This window comes from Apodemus sylvaticus, chromosome 6 (assembly GCF_947179515.1).
Source record: "Apodemus sylvaticus chromosome 6, mApoSyl1.1, whole genome shotgun sequence".
NCBI lineage: Eukaryota > Metazoa > Chordata > Mammalia > Rodentia > Muridae > Apodemus > Apodemus sylvaticus.
The window spans coordinates 14,723,370-14,747,402 of NC_067477.1; the positions used below are offsets into that span (position 1 = coordinate 14,723,370).

The following is a 24,033-nucleotide window of genomic DNA, read 5'->3' on the forward strand; positions in this document are numbered from 1 at the left end:
AGGTCACACGCAAACGGAGTTTCAGAACTGGTTTTATTTGGGTAACTGACTGAAGATTCTCATTTGTAACCAAGATGGAATTCACAGTATGTTGTTACATTCACGCTTAAAAAATATCTATGTACAAGACTTTGCAAAGAGATGTAAACATACAATATTTTCCAAGTACACACCTCCTTTCTCCCTGGAGGGAAGGAGACAGCCACCCGGTAAGGTAGCCCCCCAGATGACAATAGAGGACAGAGTTACAAGCTAAGTGGGGGTCTCACCTCACCTACTAGGGGTCACAGAGAGAAGCCACAGAATGGAAGGACAACAGCTGGACTGCAGACAGGAGGACATGGATACCAAAAGTTAGTTCTCAGGAAAATTAGGCACTGATTTCTAGAGGGTTAGTCACTCCTTACTGAAGCTATTAACTGAGCCAATGTGGCTACTTAACATCTTCACTAGTATAAAGTAACCCAGTGCAGGACACGGACGGCAGCGGGGACTGGATGTGGTCGCACCTCAACGGGCACTGCCCAGGAGGGCACACAGCTCATGCCAGGGCCCAGCCCTCCCACACTGCAGCTGTCTAGCCTATACAAGGCGGCCTCGCCCCTCAGTCTACTCTTCAAGTTGGTTGGAAAACAATTCTTAAAAGAAAACAAAAGGGGGTATAGGAGGCATTGTGTTATCTCATCCAGGCTGCCCGCCCTAGCCCCCCAACAGGTGGCATGCCAGGTGGGGGGATGGGTGGGGGAACAGGGGGCTGTCCCCCAGGGGGGACAGCTGGAGGGGGATAGCTGGCTGGTGGCAAACCCAAGCCTGGAGGAGGGTGGGGAGGGACTGCATGAGTTGGGGGCAGGCGTGGGGGTGGGGGTGGGAAATTGGGGTTGTAGGTAGGGGGAGGAGGAGGGTAGCCTGGGGTAGGGGGAGGAATGGTGGGTGGGGGGAAGGAGGCTGGGGGTGGAGGGACAGGAGGTGGAGGTGGGTTGGGGGGGTAGACATGGGGGTGGTAGGTCAGGTGGGCAGGAGGGCCGTAGGCTGGGGGCAGGGCGCCGTAGGAGGGCCCCTCTGTCTTCATCATGGACTGCAGGCTCTGGTAGCCCTCTCCTGACATGTAGGAGCTGGTGGTAGACATCCCGGTCATGTAGCTGGAGGGTGGTGGGGGTGGAGGCCGATGCGGCAATGGTGGGGGCTGGTGCACAGGGGCCGGGTGGGCTGGAGGAGGAATCTGGACTTTGGGGAGGTCACTTGTTTCCACAGGACCAGTTGCTTCAGCCTCCCCTAAGGCAGGAGCAAGGGGAGGCTTCCGGTCTGTAGAAGAAAGATGACAGTGCTCAGCCGGATGGGATGGGTGGTACGCTGCTGGCCCAACTGTTGGGCAGAAGGAAGCCTGGTGCCAAGAGGACCAAGCGGCTTTTAGGTACTCCTGGCAGCCTAATTGATGGGCCACTGCCACCTCCCAGGGTCATGTTACAGGAGAGCAAGAAATGGCTACTCCTTCTGTGGCCCAGTGAGCCTAGAGGCCATTTGTCCCTGCTTGTGACCCTTCCGATAGGCCTTCTATTCTGTCCCGTGACGCTGGGTCCTCTCCCCAACTACTAGGTACACAAAGCAGAAACAGGCTCAGCCCAGTTCACCTCTCCTAGCGCAAACAGGTGGGGCTTTTGACCAGTCTCCACTCCCAAAGCTCGAGCCTGTCAAATGACAGAGATGACATCAAAGTCAAACAGAAACCAGCACTCCACAAAAGTGGCCTTTCGGTCTCTTTGACTAAAAGGAGAGAGATCCAGCCCACTGTCATTTCAGACGCAAGGAAAGAGCAGCACTCCTGACACCTATGCCCACAATAGACACACACCTGCCCATGGCTCCTAACTATAGGTTTGACTCCCCCAAACCTCACTGTAGGCTTTGGCTTGTGGTCCCCGGGTCATGAACCCCCCACGCCTAATCACTATCACGCATGCACTCAAAAACTGTCCTGGGCTGGAGAAATGGCGTAGGAGTTTGGAGCACTCGTCGCTCTTGCAGAGGCTCCAGTTCCCATCACCTACACAGGAGCTCACAACTGTTTACCTGCAGTTCCAGGGAACCCAATGGCCTCTTCCAACCTCTGTGGAACCAGGCATGTGTTGCACAGACACACAAGCAAGCAAAGCACCTTACACATGAAATAGTGTCCCTTCACAAGGCTGTTCTGAAGGAACACCAGTCACTGCCGCAAACCTGCCGGCTGCAGACGCCTCTCAAGGGGAAGTGAGGCAGTGAAGAGCACTGCTAGCCCCTCAGGGAGCCCTGTGAGAAAGGCTGGGTCCTAAGTGGGCAGGTGGGCATGGGATAGGGAAGGCACCTGCCCGAGCACTGGGGAGCAGCCACACCATTGCTTTTCACAGGGCCTAGAACTGGCGCCTGGGGAGCCTGTTCTCACTAAGTGGACGGCAGCAGCTGTGCCAGAGGGCCTCGACTGGGCTGGCTCATCTGCAGCCACGCTCCTCCCCCACAGATGGCCAGATGCACCTGCAAAGAATATGCTTCAAGTCTGGGGCAGACAAGTGCCCGCTGGTTCCAGAGCTGAGTGAGATGTGTCATCAAAGCAGAACCTTCGATTACTCCCGTGTCACCCCACGACCCCCTGGCTTGTGAATATGCTTATCCAGCTTTAAGAAAATGGCTCCTGGGTCAGATGCCAAGAATCTGAGAAACTGACAAAGGAGGATGACCGGAGACTAGCCTAGGCTACACAGAAAACCCTATTTCAAGAAAACAAAAACCCCAAACTGAAAAACAACCAACCAGCCAACCCGCCCCCCACCCCCGCCCCCGCCCCCCAGTACCATAGTCCTTAGCTCTGCCCATCCAGTCCCCAGAGTATTTGCCTTGTGCTGTGCTGGGGCAGGTGTCTCACCTCTGTGTGCTGCTGCCACATAAGGCCCCCAGTGTCCCCTGAGCCCAACTGTTGATTTTAGTGTTTCTTTCAGTCACAGCGCTCTGCTTCTGTCTACCACGGACGAATCCTCTAATCTTACAGACAGCTCCCACAGAATCCCAGGGACCCTGTCTGAGGGAGTACCCACAGCCCAGTTCACTCATCTCTTTGCTGCCACATCCCCTACAGAAGAACAAAGGTTGCCAGGCAACCCCTTCTCACCCCAGGCCTCCTGGAGCAGATCTGGCTCCCAGGTACTGCCTATGTCCTGGGCTGTTCTGCAGGAATTCTCCAACTGAGCAGGAAAACTTGTGTCTGCAGGGTAGGGACAAAACCTGAGGTACCTGTCTTGCCTTGAGCACAGGCAGGAACAACTTGCTGACTTCCTAGGGCTCACCGTGGCACAGCACCATGGACCACCCACTGAGATGCTGTGCCTTTTAAACTGCGGACTTGGGATTGTACTCCACGTAGAACACATGACCTCTATCCTCACAGAACTCAAGCTTCTGTGACTGTATGTGGACAGAGGAAGCTACTCAGCAGCTGTGTGCTACAGAAATGCACTACAGAAATGCACTCCAGAGCTGGGACTAACTAGTCATGCACACCAAGCACCTGTCTGTCAGAGGTGCAGGCCCCGAACACACCAGCTCTCTTGAGCCAGTGTCTGAGGAGGAAGACAGGAAAGAAAGCTGTCTGGGCTGTCTCCCAGTCTCAGTGTACTGCTGAGAACTCTGTGCACTTTAATTACTCTCCAGCAACTGAACAATTGCTCATTCGTCATAACACACCCAGGAAGACAGACACCCTGCCAACAGGAAGCAGGTGAGAGACTGCGGCCTAAGAGCAACCCTGTTCAGGGCTGGATAAGCATTTCTCTGAAGTTCATTTACCTCATGCAATTCAATATTTCTGGATGGAGCTGGTCAGGGTGTGCTGACTCAGCAAGTTTACCCCATTTATGCATACCTAGTTTGTGAAACTAGCAGTTTGAAAGGGTCCTTGCAGACAGCTACTCTAGAACCCCTGTCATCACCAGTAGACGGTCCCAAAGGCCGTGGGCAACAGTGTCAGCAGGCACATACCTGGAGGCGGGTGTGCTGGAGGCAATGGTGGGTGAGGAGCCTCAAGTTTGGGAATTTTAGGTGGTGGTGGTGGTTCTAAAAGGAAAGGGGATTACACAGTCACTTATACCTTCTCAAATAACTAAACCAGACAGCAAAGTTCTTTGGAGAAAAAGCAGACATGAGCAAGGCACTTCAGGAGCAACAGAGCCACCACAGGAACAGCAGAGCCACCACAGTCGCTCTAATCCTGGTAAGAGTTACAGCACAGCTCAGACACCTCAACACACAAGGTTAACACACGGCCACTCTGTCACAAGTCCTTCAACAATTTGGATGAGCAGTGGGGCTCAGAATGTAGACAAGGCCAGCACTGCAGTATCACGTCACCAGCCCCCTGGTGCTTACAAGACAATCCTTAAGTCTACTTTCTCACTCTCAAGTGTTGATTTCCAGCAGTGCATTAACTGTGACGGGGTGATCTGCATGCAGGGGAGCAGAGGGGAGCAGAGGTTGGGCAGCACCAGTCCAGGTGCAGGCAGCGGCCCAGCCTTAGGCAGATGCTGGGCTGGCCTCCATTCTCACAGGAAGTGCCAGGTCACCAGACCTTAAGCAAGCAGGAAGCTCATGGCTGATGGTGAGCTCCACCCCGTCTGTTTCCGTGGGGCATCTGTCCTGGAACTACTGAGCAGCTTGTCTCCGGCCCTTCTGCTTTCTTTCCCACACTGCTGACCGCTTTCACACGTCTCCAACACTGGCTGGATACAGGCCCAGAGAGCCCTTCACCCTGTCCTCCCCTTCCTCAGCCCAGGGACCCTCTGTGGTACAGGTGTACTCTTTCCTTGGCTTTAGACACACGGTATCACTATGCAGCTGCAGGATGGCCTTGAGCTCAGGGCCCTCCAGAGGGCTGGGATAACAGGCTCAGCTTGCACAAATAACTAAACTCCCGGGCCCCAGCTCTCCTCTAGAACCACAGCCCCAACTACACACTGCTCCTCCCCTGGACCCTCAAGTCAGTGTCTTTCTTGATCTCATCTTCTCAACTCTGTTAAGTAGCATCACTCCCACCTTCCTTTTCCCACAGCCAGGACAACTAAAGCTGTCTCCACAGTTGCCACACAGCTGTGTGAAAGCCACACATCTTTCTAGCTGCCAGGTGAAAATGTACGGGCTATACTATCTCATTTAACACCATATACCAACGCTATTTCAAAATGTACTTAAGATAAAATCCTATGCATAACTATGTTCTCTCTTACTGAACTTGGGTGGCAGAGGCAAGTGGACTTCTGTGAGATCTAGGCTAGCCTGGTCTACATAGTGAATTCCAGGCCAGGTAGGGCTACCTAGTGAGAACCTGTCTCAAAACAAAACAACAAAAAGCAAAAGCAGAAGTAACCAAGGAAGGCCTTGAGCATCTGGTGATTTTGGGATTGGACAGGCCCTAGGATGACAGCCCAAGGGCTGGCCTGGCCTCAGTGGCAGTTGTGACAAGCTGTATAGCATGGGGAGTCGACAGTGTATCCCAGATCTCCGTTGTCTGGCCTGATGGCGACTGCCAAGGTGTGTCCAGGACCTTTCCACCCTAACCATTCATCCCATTCCTTATTCTACTGTGGGGAACCTGACTGCAAATAAGCCAATCTTGCCATTCTCCTGCACGGAAGCCATCACCAGCTGCCAGCAATCATACACAGTCTGATTTCCCACGTGCCCTGGTCTCTGACCCACCCGAGGGCTGCAAACGCATACCTTGAACCCTCTGTGAGAGGGCATTCTTTGCGCACTGATGAGACACCACTGCCTGGCCCCCTCTCTCAGCTCTTTGCACCCCGTATCGTCCCACTCAGTGCTCTCTGGCTGCTCAGTGGCAGTCCTTCCATCAAGGTCACCGTGGGGCAGCTTCCGTATCACAGAACCACCTCTGCTCATCCTGACTACAAACCCCATGTGACAAGGATCGCAGCCCACACTGTTTCTTATCTACTCAATGCCTGTTACTGAAGCCAAAGTTCATTCATCCGTACTGAACTCATCATTCTCCCAGAGAGGCTAAGAAAAATATATCATTAACTGTTGAAGATCTCACAACAGTTTTATGAATAATTCAGCAGGACCATCAAATAAGCAACAGAAACAAGTGAAGATGCGCTGTGACTCTCCAGAGCTCAGGCGGCTGACTCATTTCCTGTTCTGGAGTCCTTCAAATTCCATTTCCTGCTTATTCCCAGTATTAGAGCATATTAAGTAACTTGTGAAAAAACAAAACCCACCAACATAAAAAAGTGCTTTGGCTTTCTTTTTTTTTTTTTGGTTTCAGACAGGGCTTCTCTGTGTAGCCCTGGCTGTCCTGGAACTCACTCTGTAGACCAGGTTGGCCTCCAACTCAATAATCCGCCTGCCTCTGCCTCTGCCTCCCAAGCGCTGGGATTACAGGCGTGCGCCATCACCGCCTGGGCGGCTTTGGCTTTCTTAAGTGTGAGGCAGCAAGCTATGACCTCTGGATGCCCCCAGGCGAGAGAGCGGGTCTCTGGCCCTTGACTGTCTTCTAGGATGGACTTCCTTCATCTCATGTTAAACAGCCTTGCAAGAGTCACTCCCTCATGACTATACGGGCACAGGTATTTCTAAGCACATCTTTTTACTGCCAGCAATGTCTCCACTTAGTGACACCTTTTGTCAAAATACAATCTAAAAATACACAGTCTGGTGAGGAACAGAGACAACAGCAGCCTTGCTGGCAGACAAAAGGTAGTGGTGGGTTCTAAAGTTAAGGCTCATCTGTGTCTGAAAGTTCGCAGAGACAGGTGAAATTGAAAACCGCTTACCTGGGGCTTTGTTCTCTTCCTTGGGAGAAACCACCTGTTACAAAAGAAAGCACAGCTGTGAGACAGTGACAGGGCAGAGCATGGCATCCGATAACAAGGCACACCACCGCTCCTCGGAGGTCACTTCTGCTCCCCGCCCCCCTCCCCCAGAGCCTTCAGGCCCTCGGTGCATGTGAAGCCTGGTAGCTTTAAGGTGGGAGCTCTGGAACAAATGGTTCCTCCCCTGCTCAAACCACTCCACCACCATCTTTACCAGTACTCCCGGGCCACACACAAGACCAGGTCCCAACAGGGTTCAGAGGCCACTGTGGTAAGAGAGGCGGAGAGGTGCAGCAGAAGGGTAGTGTCCTCCTAGCTAGTTTCCCGGCTCCTGGATGCACAGTCTGACTAAACTTGGGTGGGTTCACCTCTTACTGTGGGCGTCCATAGAATCCCTTAAACCTGGTGCTAGATTAGAGTACAACGCTGCCACCTGCCAGCCCACTCACCACGGCGCGCTTGGTCTGTCGGGGAGGACTGGGCTGAGGGGATGGTTTCTTGGGCTGTTGTGCTTGCTGCTGTTGCTGCTGGGCTGACTGCTGTGCATCCTTCTGCTGAGGCTGGGCTGCTTCAGAGCCTTGAGATGGTTGTGACTGCGGCCCCTGGGGCACTTGTGGTGTAGGCTGAAGAGATGGGGGCTGCTGCAGCTGATGAGGGGTGTGATGAGGCATCTGTTGTTTCCCTTGTGAGTAAAGGTCCAGGATTTGGTGGCAGATGTCTAAATGACAGCAACATTACATTTACCACAAATCACATTTTTAACCGAATTTTACCTAGTGAAGAAAATAACCACCTCTGATTCTTACAAGAACTAATAGGCAGCAATTGCATTTTGAACTTTTAACATTTTGAACATTCACTCCATTTTGCTGTGTATAAAACAGGGCTCTATTTTTAGTTTACCAAGTTCCATGTGCAAACAAAGGAAAATCATATTAGATAACATAAAGGTGCTACTGAAAATCAGGACAGCGACTGGTCTGGGAAGGTCTACTCTTAAGACTTTCCCAGGGAGAATCAACTAAATACCAACATTCCTAAAGGACGGTACCTTCCAGAACGTCAACAGGAACATCCTGAACAAACTGCTCCCACCATCTCCTGTACATAGGTTTGGAGGTCCACTCTTGTATTTCAAATTTGCACAAACGTCCCGCAAGATACATTACTGCAACAGCTATGATCTCTGGCTCCCACTGCAGTGACAGAGTGGTGCAGAGACTGGGAAAGAAAATGACAGTTTGCATTGTGATAGCTAACAACCATGACCAAAACAACACAGAAATTAGATGTCGTATTTAGCAACTAGTCAGTTCACTTAATTACTTAATTATCTACAGGAACCAAATGTATTCCATATTAATAAAGGAAGTTTTGAAGTGCCCGGGTGAGCTGCTGTGGGCCATGGTTCCTGCCATGGCTGCACATTTCAGAAGCTGCTGCCCAGTGTGACAGGCGGGAGCGGGCTGCATCCCCTTTCTAGCTGCTGAGACCCCAGGCAGCGCTGTCTGCAGGTGAACCCAACCCACACGGTTGCTCAAGCAGTCTACGTCAGACTGCAGAAGCTTCTCTGCAGCCCAAGTGCAGCTGTGAGCAGCTCCAGTCACTGCTCACTAAGGACATCATCACAACAAACAAAGGCCCTGAGCTGTCCAGCATCCACTCATTACAATCTTCATTTCCCCTCACACCACATGAAACAAGAGGTGAGAGAAACCCATGTGGGGAAGTCGATGACCTGGAGTCAGCTCTGGGCACATCAGTTTCTTCTACTTAGAGATGGCAGGTTTAGACTAAATGGTCAGTACACTCGAGCCATTTAAAACAGCAATTCAAGCATCACCTGACATACCTGTCATTTACAAATGTCCATGCCATTTGAACCAACTTCTGAATTTTGTTTTTATCTCCTAGAAATGGGGGGGTGGGGGAGAGGGCAAATTAATGGAAATAGTGGAAAAAATAGTTCCAAGAAGTGACAAATAGTTACCAAAAATCTATTGTGTGTCTGCACAGCCCAGAGTCAGCAAATGCCATGCAGGCGCTCACATCCTGCCTCCTGACGCTCTTCACGTGACCCACACTGAACCACCATTTATGGGACATGGTACCAAGGCTAATTTTATTAGTCTATTTAAAACCCTGACTCATTTCCCTGTCTCCTATCGCTTGGCAACAGGATGACAGAACCTGCTTCTGCATAAAGGAAAAGCATTAACAGCGCCAATGCTGCGCTGTTGGCGTGAGCCCGGGCCTGGAACACAATGATACACAGAATTCTGTTGTCCTCTTTTGAGACACATAATCCAAGCACTGCCACGTGAAGAGACTATGAAGAGTTTTTCTGGAACAACTGGGACGTGCTCCACAAAGAGGAAAGTCCTGGGTTCTTCCATCCCTAGCACTACAACCAACACCGTCACGCCCACCCTGCCCCTGCCCCGCCTTCTACCTTTGAGCTGCTTGGCGTATCTGAGTAGGAACTGGTAAGGATGCTCTACTTGTAAGTCAAACTTTATGGTCTGCAGTAAGATCCTCTCCAGAACCATGACTTCCTCCTGTGAACAGCAAGTGTTGGGAGAACTGGTCAGCCCACAGGTCTCTTTCGCTGCCTACCCTTAGTTCTACTTCAGCAGATGTCCTTCGCTCCCCCCACCTCCATTCAGTCTGTTAGTCTGCTACAGGAATCTAAAACACCCAGGGACACAAACTAGTCAGAGACAACCTTTAAAAAAAAAAAAAAGGCAAGCAGCAAACTCTTTTAGAGGCATTGTTATGGCAAATACACAGGTGCCCTTGATCCCAGACCTGTAGATTTACCGAGCATATGTATGCGCATACATGATGTGAGCATGTCTTCGAGTGATGTTTGGAGATCAGAGAACAAGTGTGAGGCTCTAGTTCTGTGTACCCATCTTTATAGGTTTTGGGGTCCCTAGACTTACACAATAAGCACCGTTATCCACTGAGCTTTCTCAGGGGTTCCACTTTTATTTGGAATTTTTGAGGCAGGGTCTCAGGTCTCACTCCAGCTCAGGCTGACCTGGAACTCACTTTGTAGCTAGGCTGGTCTCAACCGGTAACCTCTGTCAACCTCCCATTGTAGGTGTGATCCTCTGCCAGCTCCACCATAGAGCATTAAAAAATGCAACCCCCCAGGGCTTTCCACTGGCTGCCAACACAAGAGAGGAAACAGGTGGCCTCACAGCTCAGGAGATGCTCTGTGCACACAGGCTTTCCCCTGAAATGCCACCCTAACTCTTTCTCTGTTCCCCAAGCTCTCTCCTGCTGCATCACTGCCCGAGGGACAGGTCCTGGAGCCTCTCCTAACTTTACAGAATCTGCTGGGAACGAGCATTCTGCTGAGATGGTTTCAGCTTTGAACCGTTCTGGGTGCTGCTGTGCAATCTCCACTCCTCACGCTCTACGCAGTGTCCCTACACAGGCCCTTCCTGAAGTCGACCGTCAGACAGCCCATGACTCCTGGCACTTGCAGGTGCCGTGAGAGGAAGCCTGGCTGGCAAATGTAAGGGCTTTGAAAGGTCTGAAAACTTCCCATCACTAACTCCCACAAATACAGGGACTCTGGGAGAAGACAGGCATGTGCTTCTCACCTGGAGCATTCTGTCAGAATGAGAAGACTGTTTGCTTTGTAGCATTCTCTGTCACATGGCAAATCTGCCATCTTCTACCCAGTCTCTCAGGGTTTTCTCATGCAAGGTTCTTAATATTTTAGGAACTTATACACTGTAGTAAGACTGCCTTTTCTTGCTTATTAATATCATCAATGGCTATTACCAGTGGCATCAGCACTGCCTCTAAATGTAGAAATCATCTTTACCAAGTATGGCTTCCAGGCCGGGGTCCTTTAATCTAACAGAGCCCAGGTCCACTCTCCTGTGTGTTTCAGATACTCAGTCAATGAGGTAATTACAGGTCTCCCTGCAAACACCATTCTTTTGGGAAGCTTCCCTCAGCTTCTGTTTGTCTGTGCCTCTGGGTAGATTGTTCTCACAGCATCTTCAAAGGATCTTTTACAGCATGTGCCACAGCTCAGGATTAGGTAAATGATTTGGGGATTAAAATCTAGCCCGCCAGTCCACTGTAAAGTCTACTACAGCAAAGACAACACCCTGTTTTGCGAAGTGTTTTAAGTATAGTGCTTAAGCTAAAGGTTGAAACAAGCACCCTACTGAGTATAGAAAGTCAGTGCTGCTGGGAAAAGCAAACAGAGCTGGTGCAGAGTCTCCTGCTCACCCTGTCATTTTTCCTGAATACTGACACTGCCAAAACAATTGCTTCAGTTCCGCCCAGGGCAATGTCTTCCAGGACATCTTCTGATCCAGGGGTTTCCCTCTGCCTCTTAGCTCCCATGTCACTTCTGGAAGACTATGTGGCAGACACGGAGAGGCAGCACTGCTCACTCGGGCCTTTCCTATTTATGGTGCTGAGAGTAAAGGGGTGCTCCTCTCTACGACCCCAGGACAGCACACACTAGCTGCTGCTCATGAACTTTTCTCCTTACCCATCTTAGTTACAAGGATGGCCAAGGCTTGGCTGAAGCAGAGGACCAGCATGGCTGGTCAAATCAAGGACATAAAATCTCATTCCGTAGAAACCAGATATCCATGGGCACATTCTTTAAAAAGTAAAATTGCATTTCTGATTCTTATTAATCCAAGTTTCAATTAGGTTCAAATGTTTATAAACAAGGTAATATATATATATAATTAAATTCAAGGTCAGAATGACCCACAGTGACAACCCTTACAAGCATTAGTGTTAGTCATAACCACAATATGCAGATGAGTATTCTGGACCTTTATTCCTTTGGGAATAGAGAAGACACTTGTTATGAGATAGCCCAGTAGGTGAGGGTGCTTGCCATCAAGGCCAAGAAGCCTGACTATAACTGGCCTCCATATGCAGTGTGGCGCACGCCTGCCCCTCACCCTACCCAGAACATGAACGGTGTCAAGCATCAAGACGCCAACCTTGAACTAGGATTTTGAGTTTCTCCTATAATAATAATTTGCTCTTTATTCAACAAGTATCATGAATGTCTTTGATCAGACAGACATAGTCACTGCCTGGATACTCATACTAAAGCTTTGGAAGGGAAAAGGTTATCTGCATGATTATGTGGAAAAAAAATCTATGTCATGAACAAAAAAATTCAACTCAAAGTCCTAAGTGAAAGAAAACAATCTAAAATGGCACCTTATATGGCTCCTACTCTGTCATTATGGAAAATTGGAGCAACAGTAGAGTCAGTAGTTGTTGGCCATTACAAGGGACATCAGGCCAAACCAGCACAGCACAGAGGGTTTTCAGGACCAAGCTAGTATATAGTATCATATGATGATAATGGATATCTATCATGTTTGTATAGAACCAATGCTTGAGCCTTGAGTACTGGGTTGAGTAGTGAGGATGTGTCAACTCTACCAAAGCCCCACTCTGTCAATGCTGACAGTAGGAGAAGCTGTACACTGTGAGAAAAGCACACGATAACTCTTGGTACATTCTCTTGATTTGGCTGGAGGCTAAAATTGATAAAAAAAAAAAAAAAAAAAAAAAAACCAAACCAAACCAAAACAAAAAAACAGTAAAATCAGCCGGGCAGTGGTGGCGCACGCCTGTAATCCAAGCACTCTGGGAGGCAGAGGCAGGCGATCTCCGAGTTGGAGGCCAGCCTGGTCTACAGAATGAGTTCCAGGACAGCCAGGGCTATACAGAGCAACCCTGTCTCGGAAAAAAAAACAAATCCAAAAAAAAAAAAAAAAAAAAACCCTAATAAAACCTTTAGCTGGCCATTGTGGTCCATGCCTTTAATTCCAGCACCTAGCAGGCAGGCTGAAGCCGGAAGCTCAGAACTTAAGATCATGCACGGCTAGACCCTGGTTCTAATTAAAAAAACAAAAACAAAACACTTTGGGGAGAAAGTAATTCTAAGTAACGGCAATGCTGTGAAGGTGAGTAGCAAGTGCTGTGAGGGTTAGACAGGGCACGAAGTGGGGGTGGAGATAGAGGAAAACTGCCACTTTCCCGGAAGTGGCACTGTCACTCAATATGTATAGTTAAGCAACATCATTCGCTGACACTGGCAGGGCTAGGAGAGGACAAGACCAAGAGCTTGACTAATACCAGTCTGTAAAGAACTAAAACTGTCACAAACATGGTTCCTCCCAGATTCTTTGTTGTTTTTTTTTTTTATTTGGTTTTTTTTTCCGAGACAGGGTTTCTCTGTGTAGCCCTGGCTGTCCTGGAACTCACTCTGTAGACCAGGCTGGCCTCAAAATCCGCCTGCCTCTGCGTCCCAGAGTGCTGGGATTACAGACGTGTACCACCACCACCCGGGCCTTTCCAGATTCTTAAGAAGCAAAGACACAGGGTGGTCAGATGTCTTAGTAGGTTAAGGTTCCTGCTTCTAAGCTTGACTGCTTGGGTTTAAATCCCAGTATTCTAGTATGGATGGAAAGAACCAACTCTCTCAAGTTGTCTTCTGACCTCTACAGGCATTCACGTGAAACAAATACAAAATGAAAACAGAAGCAAACACAACAGTGCATGCTTCCTGAGCCAGAAACAAGCCAGCTAGAACTGGAGCCTGCTGAATTCACGACTGTGCTGCCATTCTGTCAGGTGCTGTCCAGCTCATCAGAAGTACGTGGGCAAGCCTAGGCCACAAGACCTCCCTTTACAAAGCCAGGGAGGCTTTTCCATAAGGCCTTTCTTAAGAACGCAAGAAAGTACTTAGGAAGAACAAGCAGGCACAGTAGCTAGAGCCCTTGCTAGCACTCTGAGTGGTAAGATCTGAAGGCAGGAAGTTAAAGTTCTTACCTTTGGGTCATCTCCAAACTGGCCAAACTGGACATCATTTAATAAACTACGAGCCGTTTTGATGATATCTTTACACTTTTTTGGTGTTTCCTCTACTTTCCCAGCCAGAAAGAGACAACAAGCTCCTGTCACCTAAAAGAATAAATGCTCTTTATTGGTTAGCAGAGATTGTCTGGGGACAACACAGAATGTTTTGACCTTTACAGTTAGCCAGGCCTCAGTCTCCTATCCTCACTATCCTATACTTGGAAATATCCTAAAAGCCTGAGGGACATGTTACATCCCTAAAAATGAGTGGCTCTGTAAAGCAGTTAACATCTGGTCTTCGGGCTGCAGGTAAAGAGCCAAAGGCATGAAGTCCTGGGATTAAGGTCCTCCTCCTGCTCCGCAAACAGCACGTTCAATCTCTCAGTCACACTTGCTGTCCTTCCTGTCATGATCTAATGTGTGGACCCCACTCTACTCCCCAATTTACATACTGAAACTAATCCCCAGAAGGGTAGGACTACTGTCCTAAAAGCGGCCTGCATGTCCCTACCTCTACCTAAGGACCCAGCTAGAAGGCACACTTCCTGCCCAGAGTACGCTCTTACCAGACACTCCATCCAGCAGTACCTGGAACTCCCAGCTTCCAGGACGGAGAGGAATTATGTTTCTGTTACACATTACCTAGTCTAAAGTTTTCTGTTATAGCAACAAAGGATCAAGCCAGAGTCCTTCTGGGTCCCTCTAAATCTCCACAGCATGCTTGTCATATAATCCCAATTGCACAGGATGTCAGACACTCTGCTACAGGTGACACTGACCGTCTCCTTTAAGAACCTCAGACGCCATCAAGGAACACAGGTATTAGAGGCTTACTCATGTATGAAGGTCTGACTCAGCTCGTTTGTCCGCCTAGGGTCCTTTTTAAAACAGTGACTTTTGTCTTACGTGTATCAGTATTTTGCCTGCACATCTGTACACACAATGCATGCATGCAGGTGTCCCTCAGGCCAGAAGAGGGAATCATATTTCCTGAAACTGCAATTCCAGGTGCGGGGAACTGAAGTAGGGGGTTCTCCCTAAGAACAGCATGTACTCCTAGCTAGCCGGGTGGAGCTCCTGACTGGCTGGTCATTATGCTGCATGCCTCCCTCCCCCTGCTTCTGCTTAGGCCATTGCATTTCATTTTTTTTAGACTGCTGTCCTAGCCCATCTCGGCCCCTGAGTACTGGAAACTTAGCTTTCTCCTGGCACTCTCTCCCTTGCAGGGCCTGCTTCCTAGATATAATTAATATTCCCCTTGGGTATCATAGCCCTGTCTGTACAATTCATATGGCCTTATTTAAACTTATTTAAAGTATTATGCTGGAAAAGAGAAGAAACTAGATGTAGATGGCTAGAAATTATGTTCTTAGCTAGTTCAGAAAAGCAATAGAAAAGACATCAACAAACCAGCCATCTAGTAACTGTTATATGAAGTACAATAAGACTGCTGTCCATATTGACCCACACAAAAAACAGATTTCAACAAGGCTAATTAGAAACAACACAATTTAAAATGGAATCTGCTTATGTATAGCATGTACAACATAAAAACAAGCATTTTCTGGAAAATAAGATGAAAATTATCTCCAGTGAGCAGAGAGAGCAGCATGTCGAAATTTACTTACGTATCTTGGGAATTGCTTGAAGGAATGGAACATATAAAATCGGTGAAAATAAATGATTCCAGTTGCCAGGGTGTCATAGTGTCTGTTGTTTTGGTTAAGGTTTTAGCTAGGAATGGCTACAAATATGTTCTTAGCTAATTCAGAAAAGCAATAAAAATAGACATCAACAATATCAGCCATCTAGTAAACAGAATCTTAGGGTATCTAAATTCTAGTGTCAGAGTGAGCACTGCCAAACTTGAGCTGTGGTTTTTGTTTTTGTTTTCCCCACTGACAAACGGTTTCTCTGTGTAGTCCTGGCTGTCCTGGAACCCGCTTTGTAGACCAGGCTGGCCTTAAACTCAGAGTACCACCTGCCTCTGTATCCTAAGAGCTGGGATTAAAGGTGTGGGGGCTGCCACTGCTGCTGCCACCACCGCCACCACCAGCCACCACCACCGCCGCCACAGTCCCTGCTGCTGCTGGTGCCACCACCCAGCTCGGCTTGAGACATGATCTCAGCAGGGCTGGTTTTCTCCCTAGGTGGCTATTTGCTCAATGACTGAACAAATACTTTTAAATGATAATAAATCAGAGACAGGTCAATCCCTGAATAGCCAACTAGACAGCTCCTATCTCAAAGGTTCTTAAGATCCATGCAAATGCTGATAAATGACTGCATGCTCATCTACAGTAGCTAATCTAATTCTTGGTGATGGAGAGTTTATTCACAACAAATTCCACAGAGACTCAGGATACAACCCCAAACGTGTGCCCACATCAAAGATGAAGCGAGCCCCCTCTCGGCGGTACCGAGCCTCGGTGGCTGGATCGAGTCCTTCAAGTTGTGAGGGTGTATGCGCCAGGTCCTTCTTATCCCAGTACCAACATGGTTTCGTGTGGTCCAGGTTTGCTGATGTGACTGAAGGGCTTGAATTTTCTTTGTTCTCCTTCATTTATTGAAGTAGCTTGTTCTTCCTCAAAGGATCTCTGGAATGTTGTAATTCTAAGAGAAAGAAAAGATGCAAAATTGTAAAGGATGACACATTAATAATTCTCATTATAAACCATCCACAATCACAGAACATGGCTGATGCAGGACCCCTAATCCCCCAGCATGCTACTGACTGCTACTTAGAGTTCAGAGAATCTGCTCCACAGCCCACTTGATACATACACACCCTAGTTGACTTCAGTACTGATAAACCTGAGCTAACGGAGGTTTAGGACAGCATTCCACATCCTGAAGTCTACAGGGTCAAAACTAAACACAAGTTTGGAGGAAGCTTAAGTATATGCTACTTCCTTTCTGCCTTTCCTCAGTGCCATGCAGTCTCTGCTGCTGCTTTAGATTCCATTCTGCAGGATGACCTGGACTGCCGGACGCGTTGTGTCACGCTCCCACATCACCCGTCTCTACCATTGGCACCTACTGGTCAGATTGCCCGGTTTTTACTTCACTTGTTTTAGCTTATGAATGTCACAGGATGGTTTGACTCACACCTATACCAATCTTTAGCCTGTGGGGAGTCAGGTGGACGTGGTCCACGAGGCAACATCCTTTAGATCTTGTTTGTTTCTCTCCCACTCAGCCCTGGACTGACAGGAAATGGAAGCCAGGTGCTTAGCCAGGGCCTTGTTAAGTTAATGCCTTATAAAGTGGCTTGGAAGCAACATTTCTACCCTGATGGTAGAAGAGTTCCGAACGAGGTGGTGGAATCAGGCAGTCAAGTGAGCAAAAACCCAGTTTCAGGCTCAGACCAGAGGTCCGTTGAGAGGCCTACCATCCTGTTGAGAGGCCTACCATCCTGTTGAGAGGCCTACCTTCTTCAGGGCTAGTCTCATTTCTTGCGGATAAGCTCAAATGATGGAGCAGAGCATTCTGCCCCTGGCACCTGACTGTTCTGAAGGGAATCTAATCCTTCCCCAGCAGGAAAAATTAAGCAGCTGCAGAATGCATCGGTTTGAGTTCATAATTTACATGTTAATGCGGGGCTGACTGCTGACTTAGCAACATAGCCAAGACAACTCCAGAAACCACTCTATAGAAATACCCTTCTCACCTCCTGACCTGGCAAATAGCCACATTTAACAATTTACTGCTGGCAAGGCTGGGAGAAGCTAGTGGTCTCCAAAGCCGTTTGTCTGAGTACAAATGGTACAACTATCACAGAGAGGAGGATCCATTATTCAACAAAAACACATGTATTTGCTTTTTGAAACCTAGCATCCCACTGCTAGGAATCTTTGAAGACACCATTCCAAACTTGCACACATAAGCACAGAATTATTCATGGTGGGGTCATTTACAAGGACAACTCACAAACATTAAAAAGAAAAACAGGGTCTGAGAGATGGCTCATTAGCTGCTCTTCCAGAAGACTGGGGTTCAAGTCCCAGCACTCATACGGTGGTTCCCAGGAGCCTAATTCCAGTTTCAGGCATCAAGAGCACTCTTTTGGCCTCTTTGGGCACAGCATGCATGTGCACAGACATATATGTAGGGAAACACTTATACACAAATACAATAAAAATAAAATTTCAAAACATGGATTGACTATAAAATAAAGTATAAACAACACATGAGCACCCTGTTATATCTATAAATAAAACAGATCCATATGCAGTGGTATGCACTGAATTTGCACTATTATTTTAAAAAAGGAACTGCTGGGCAGTGGTGGCACATGCCTTTAATCCCAGCACTTGGGAGGCAGAGGCAGGCAGATTTCTGAATTCAAGGCCAGCCTGGTCTACAAAGTGAGTTCCAGGACAGCCAGGGCTACACAGAGAAACCTTGTCTCCAAAAAACGAAACAAACAAACAAACAAAGAAAGAAAGAAAGAAAGAAAGAAAGAAAGAAAGAAAGAAAGAAAGAAAGAAAGAAAGAAAAAAAGAAGGAAGGAAAGAAAAAAAGAAAGAAAGAAAATAGGAACTATTTTAAAATGCTCAGATGTAGAGTTCCTAAGAGCTTGCAGATATACACTGTGTGATGGGTGCAGGACTGAGTCTACACAGCCGCATGCCTACACTGTGTGATGGGTGCAGGACTGAGTCTACACAGCTGCATACCTACACTGTATCCTTGCCCTCCACGGGCATCACCAGCCTTTAGACCCGATTTCTAGCTCACAGTAAGCAGTAGCAGTGGTGGCAGAGCAAATTAAATAGCACAAGGTGAAGTGCTTGACAAGACACAGGATTTGAAGGCCAGGCATGCTGGCTCACGCCTTTAGTGCCAGCACTCAGGAGGCAGGGGTGAAGAACTCTGTGAATTTGAGGCCATCCTGGGCTACACAGTGAGTTCTAGGACTACATAGAGAGATCTTGTCTCAACAAAAGAAAACTAAAACTAAAAAAGCAAAAATAAAAGACACATGACTTTGGCTCCTTAAAAATGTTAATATGGTGAGAAAACAAACGTCAGGAGAGCACACAGTGAACATAGTGGTGTGTGAACCTGGGGCAGGTGCTGCCGCCTGCATCAAGCTGCCAAGGAAAATCTCAACACATGGACTGCACACAGAATTACTATTTTTCTTAGAAACAAGGAATTTTTACTATATTATAATCACAGGGACACACATTTCAGAGGAATTGCCGTGCAACATACTTAAACTTTGGTTGAAATACAAACATGGCAAACAAGGCCATCAGCCGTGTGTTTAGTCCTGTCTGAGTGTAGTCATGGCGCTCTCTCTGACCAAACAGTAAGTTGGGAAGGGAATCAGGAACACTTAGGGGCCAGGAGTCCTTACCCTACACTGAATCCTTGCGTAGCCAGGAACACTTGAACGTATGTGTAGTGGTTTACAAATCAAAGCACTTCAATGGAATCATCACGCAGAGGGAAAAGAGCAGTCAGTACTGGAGACCATCAAGGAGTGAGACACCCAAGTGACGTCGCCACTGCCAGGCACCCGCTGCCCACCCCAGGCTTGCCACATCCTCTCCTAGTCATCATCCCCAAGACAGCCACAGGGCTGCCCTGATCCTTTAGTTTGCCTTGAGGAGTTCACAGACTGGCCAATGGAAGGGAGGGGAAGGAAAGTTGGGGAGGAGAGGGAGTAGAAAACAAGAAAGAGTGAGGGGGGAAAGATGGGAGGAGAGAGAGGGAGGAGGAGGGGAGACAGAAAGAGGAAGAAGGAAAGAAAGGAGAGAGGGAGGGAGAGGGACAGGGGGAGAGGGAAGAGGGAGGGAGAAAGAAATTGATCAACATGGAAAGGAAAAGCTCCTAAAAGAGGATCTTGGGGCAGCTCCACACCTGTAGCCCAGGCTGACCAGCACTCAAATCCTCCTGTTTCAGCCTTCAAGTGCTGGGATTACAAATGTCTACCACCATAGCTTGCATCATTTTTTCTTTCTTCTTTTTCTTCCTTCTAGGGTCTCTCTACACAATCCTGGTTGTCTTGGAACTCACTATGTAGAGCAGATCAGACTAGCTTCCAACTCAGAGATCTACCTGTCTCTGCCTCCCAAGTACCGGGACTAAAGGTGTACACCACCACATACCTGGCTTTTGTTTGTTTGTTTTTGGTTGTTTCGAGACAGGGTTTCTCTGTGTAGCCCTGGCTGTCCTGGAACTCACTTTGTAGACCTGGCTAGTCTTGAATTCAGAAATCTGCCTGCCTCTGCCTCCCAAGTGCTGGGATTAAAGGCATGCGCCATTACTGCCCGGCCTTTTGTTTCTTTTAAATCGCTTACATTACTTTTTTGTATATTTTTAATTTAATTTCCAAGTTTACTTATGTATGTGTGAGAGAGGGTGGTGTTTAAGTTAGAGTTGGTTGGCTACAAAGCTATGATCCAGTCACAGTTCAAAATTTTGTAGTAACTGTGTCATATGTTTTCTTAGTCTCAGAATTTTTCACAAAGAATTTCAAGTTAACGGAGCTGAAGAGACTGAGTGCTGACTCTGTCTAAATTACTCTGTTTCCTCAGTCTAGACTACTTTGTGTCTGCAAATGCAACAAGGCTTTGCAGAATACTTTTAACAAATCAGGTCCTCATCTTATAGCAGCTGAGTATGTAAACTTAACCATCTTTAGTAAGTTACACTTTGCCAGCATGGGTCTATTCTGCCTCTACAAACTGTGGAGCTAAAATGATGTAGCTTATTGGTCTAGTATGTCATGGACCTAGACTCAACTTTTAGCACTGCAAAGAAAAAGAAAATCTCAGTGTCACTTAGCATGCTACTTATTTTTACTACATGGTCTGTGTGCATTTATTAACTTGAGAAGCACAATTCTTTTAAAAAGATTTTAAACTATGTGTCAGTGTGTGGGCGTATGCAGGCACCAGTAGAGGCCAGAGGCTGGAGTTAACAGGTGGTTGTGAGCCACCTGAATTTGGGTGCTAGAAACCAAACTTGAATCCTCTTTAAGAGAAGTAAGCACTTTTTCTTCTTTTAATCACTACATTCCATAGAAAGGCTTTTTTGGGGGTGGGGCGGTATGGGTGTTTTGTTTGCATCTATGTCTGTGTATCATGTGCATGCATGCATGGTATCCTTGGAGGTCATAAGTGGGTGTCAGATCTGCTGGGATTAGAGTTACAGACACGTGTGAGCCACCACATGGGTGCTAAGACTTGAATCTGGGTCCTCTGAAGAGCATCCAGCCACCAAACCATCTCTCCAGCTCCCAGGACACAGTCTTAGTTTTTGAGGCATACTCTAGCAGAAAAAGCCATGGTTCTTAGATACTTTTTTCCTGATTCAAATATCAATCAGAATGAGGACAAGACCAAAACCCCTTAGCTTACCTCTGAAGATCTTTCTTCAGGCCAACATCAACCTGCCAATCAACAAGTCTGGGTTAATATAATGAACACAAATCAATTCAACTGCATCCTATTTAAGATACAAAACACCCTGAAATCTAAATGTACTTATATTCAGCATCCCTCTATTTATAGTGGAATAAACTCTGGTGTTTGTACATATGAGGGTGTAGTTTCCTGCGTGGGCATATATAGAGGCCAGAGATGAGAGATGCATATCTTGCTCAATCTTACTTTTTGAGACAGGGTTCCTCACGGAACCTGGAGAACAGTGTCAGATAGGTGGGCTGGCTGGCCAGTGATGCAACAGGATCCACTTGTCTTCCAGCACTGCAGTTAGAGGTGCACCATGAGGCCCAGCTTTCTATATGGGTGCTAGGGTTCTGAACTCTGGTCTTTGTCCTTGTATAGAAAGTGCTTTATCCTCAGAGCCTCTCCAGTGCTGTCTTTTTAAAAAGATTTTTTTCACTTATGTGTATATCACATGCGGATAGGTGCCAGTAGTGGGAACTAGATTCCCTGTGCCTGGGATTATAGGTTTTCAGGAAATGCCTGTCACAGGTGTTCAGAAATAAAACTTATGTGCTCTGAAAGAACAGAAAGTACTCTTAGCTGCCAAGCCATCTCTCTGGCCCTGGTTCTACCCTTTAACAAAAGAAGTGCAATCTGTATCACTTTGCTTTTTTCTTTCTCAAGTCTGATCATTATCAGTTCTTACACCAAAGAGAGAGCTGATCTGTACTTTAAACAGATGCTAGACATGCTAGACGTGGATCAGTCTCTATCCCAGTCCTTCATCATTAACTGTATTTATAGTACTTCTCAAAAGCTCTGAACAATTATGCTACATTGAAATTACTCTGCAACATAAATGCTATATAATTTATCTGCTTTTTTTTTTTTTTTTTTTTGGAGACAGGGTTTCTCTATGTAGTCCTGGCTTTCCTGGAACTCACTCTCTAGACCAGGCTGTCCTAGAACTCAGAAATCCACCTGCCTCTGCCTCACAAGTGATGGGATTAAAGGCATGCACCACCACTGCCCCACAATTTATCTGCTCTTAAGACTATGAATTAGATTTAAACTAACTAGCTATTGCTTAAAAAGTTCCTACAAAAAAAGGAAACACCTAAAACCAATTTTATTTATTATGGGCAATTACTGACTTGCCATTGATTATTTAGCAAATAAGGATTTTGGCAACACTAACAGCTTCTCTCTCTCTCACTTTAGGTTTTTGGGACACTGTTTCTCCATGTAGCCTTGGCTGTCCTGAACCTAATCTGTATACCAGGCCGGCCTTGAATTCAGACAGATCTGCCTCCCCCCCACCCCCAAGCGTTGTAATTAAAGATGTGAGCCACCATTACCACCCAGCTGACAGTAACAATTTTAATCAAAATGTTTATCAACATAACTAAGGCTACTATCCAACTATTATGATTCATTCAGCAATATAGTTTACAAAGTGAATATTATGTTCTAGGTTGGGGCTTGAAATCACTACACTTTAATGGACCCACTCATAAAAAAACGTAATGCACTCACAATTGCAAGATGCTGCCCAATTATTCTTTAAACAACATATATCAAGATACTACTAGTTTAAGTTTGTCTTTAGAACCTAAAAAGCCATTTTTACCTAAGATTCATGGCACATGCCTTTTTAATTTTAAGCCCAGCATTCTGGAGGCAGAGGCAAGAGGGTATCTTTGAGCTGGAGGGCGGCCTAGTTTATAAAGAGAGCTACACACCAGCCAGGGTTATGTAGGAAGACCTTGTCTTTAAAAAAGAAAAAAAAAAGCCAGTCTGTAGTAAGTGATTTTTAAACACTGAATGGAAAAATTTAAACACTTATGGAAAGCTGCGTTTTACTGGTAGTCCAAAGCTAAGAACACCACCAAGTATATATACATTATGCAGGTTAAACTGTTTAAAAGTTTTCAGATTAACATATAGGTGTATTTCTCAACTTACTAAAGATTAGTTCCCCTAACACCGAGTCAAACCAATCGCCCAGGAGAGGATGACGTCTGGGTAAGAATGAGTCTTACTGAGGAAGTCCCTTTTCATTCCTGGTCCTACCTGTGTTTCATCGTCCAGAGTCATGGAACACTCTCCAAAGTCTCAATCCTAATTAACAGAGCGATCCACAAGCCGTGGATGACCGGGTCAGACTGAGACAGGGGATGTGCGTGTAAGCCTCCTACCCTTTTCATCACCTGCTAAGAACTCCCCAAATCGCAACCACTTTCCCCTTGGAGGTCGGCTTCCAGTTCTAGGCATTAGTGGCGCACCCCAGAGTAGCGGACCCTCTCCTGAAGCTTCCTCGCCTCCAACACTGCGTCGCCTGCTAATTTCAACGTGCATCAGGGATTAGAAGAGGGCGGTGGAATCCGGGAAGCCGGACTCTCCTTCAGAACCCAGGCAGCAGGAATATACCCTGCTCGGACCACCAGCTGCGCAGAAGGTGGGCGGCGCTGCCCGGGGCCAGCTAGATACTCACCCCTCGCCTCAGGCAAAACCCTTAGCGACGTCTCTCCTTCCTGACGGCAGCCATCTTGGACGTGGAATGTCGGGGAACTACGTCATTACCCTGCGTCTCCAGACGTTAATAAGCGACTGGAGGGGCGGCGAAAGTCAGGTGCCTGTCAACCAATTAGAAGAGAGTAAAGCTAAAAAAAAAAAAAAGTCAACATTCACCTCTTCGCCAACCCTGCGGCCCTGTGGACTGCCGCCTATAGGGGGAGGGGAAAGACTCGCATACACACTCCTATCCGCCCCGCCCCCTTGGCAAAGGGGAGTTCAGGAGCAACCGAACCTGTTAACGGAACTTCGGCCCGGAGGCGGAGCCAGAGCACCCGTCGTTCAATCACAACTCCATTGTGGTCGATATCTAACCAATCGAGTCTTCGGAT

General features: G+C 47.4%; 1 protein-coding gene across 2 annotated transcripts; it reads right to left on the reverse strand.

The window, feature by feature from the left end:
- Nucleotides 1–16: 16 nt before the first annotated feature.
- Ccnk (cyclin K) lies at nt 17–23,999 on the reverse strand. Of its 2 annotated transcripts, XM_052185108.1 has the most exons (13): nt 23,937–23,999; nt 23,622–23,763; nt 21,098–21,129; nt 16,091–16,337; nt 15,353–15,434; nt 13,698–13,829; nt 9,307–9,412; nt 8,707–8,764; nt 7,906–8,075; nt 7,304–7,572; nt 6,816–6,849; nt 4,006–4,080; nt 17–1,302 (listed from the first exon to the last, which is right to left on the reverse strand). In XM_052185108.1, exons 4-13 carry the CDS (start codon nt 16,285–16,287, stop codon nt 677–679), a joined length of 1,749 nt encoding a protein of 582 aa, XP_052041068.1. In that variant the 5' UTR covers nt 16,288–16,337; nt 21,098–21,129; nt 23,622–23,763; nt 23,937–23,999; the 3' UTR covers nt 17–676. The 2 variants fall into 2 exon arrangements, with proteins under 2 accessions (XP_052041068.1, XP_052041067.1); XM_052185107.1 differs by lacking the exon at nt 23,937–23,999 and having other exon boundaries at nt 23,622–23,874.
- Between the last annotated feature and the right edge of the window lie 34 nt (nt 24,000–24,033).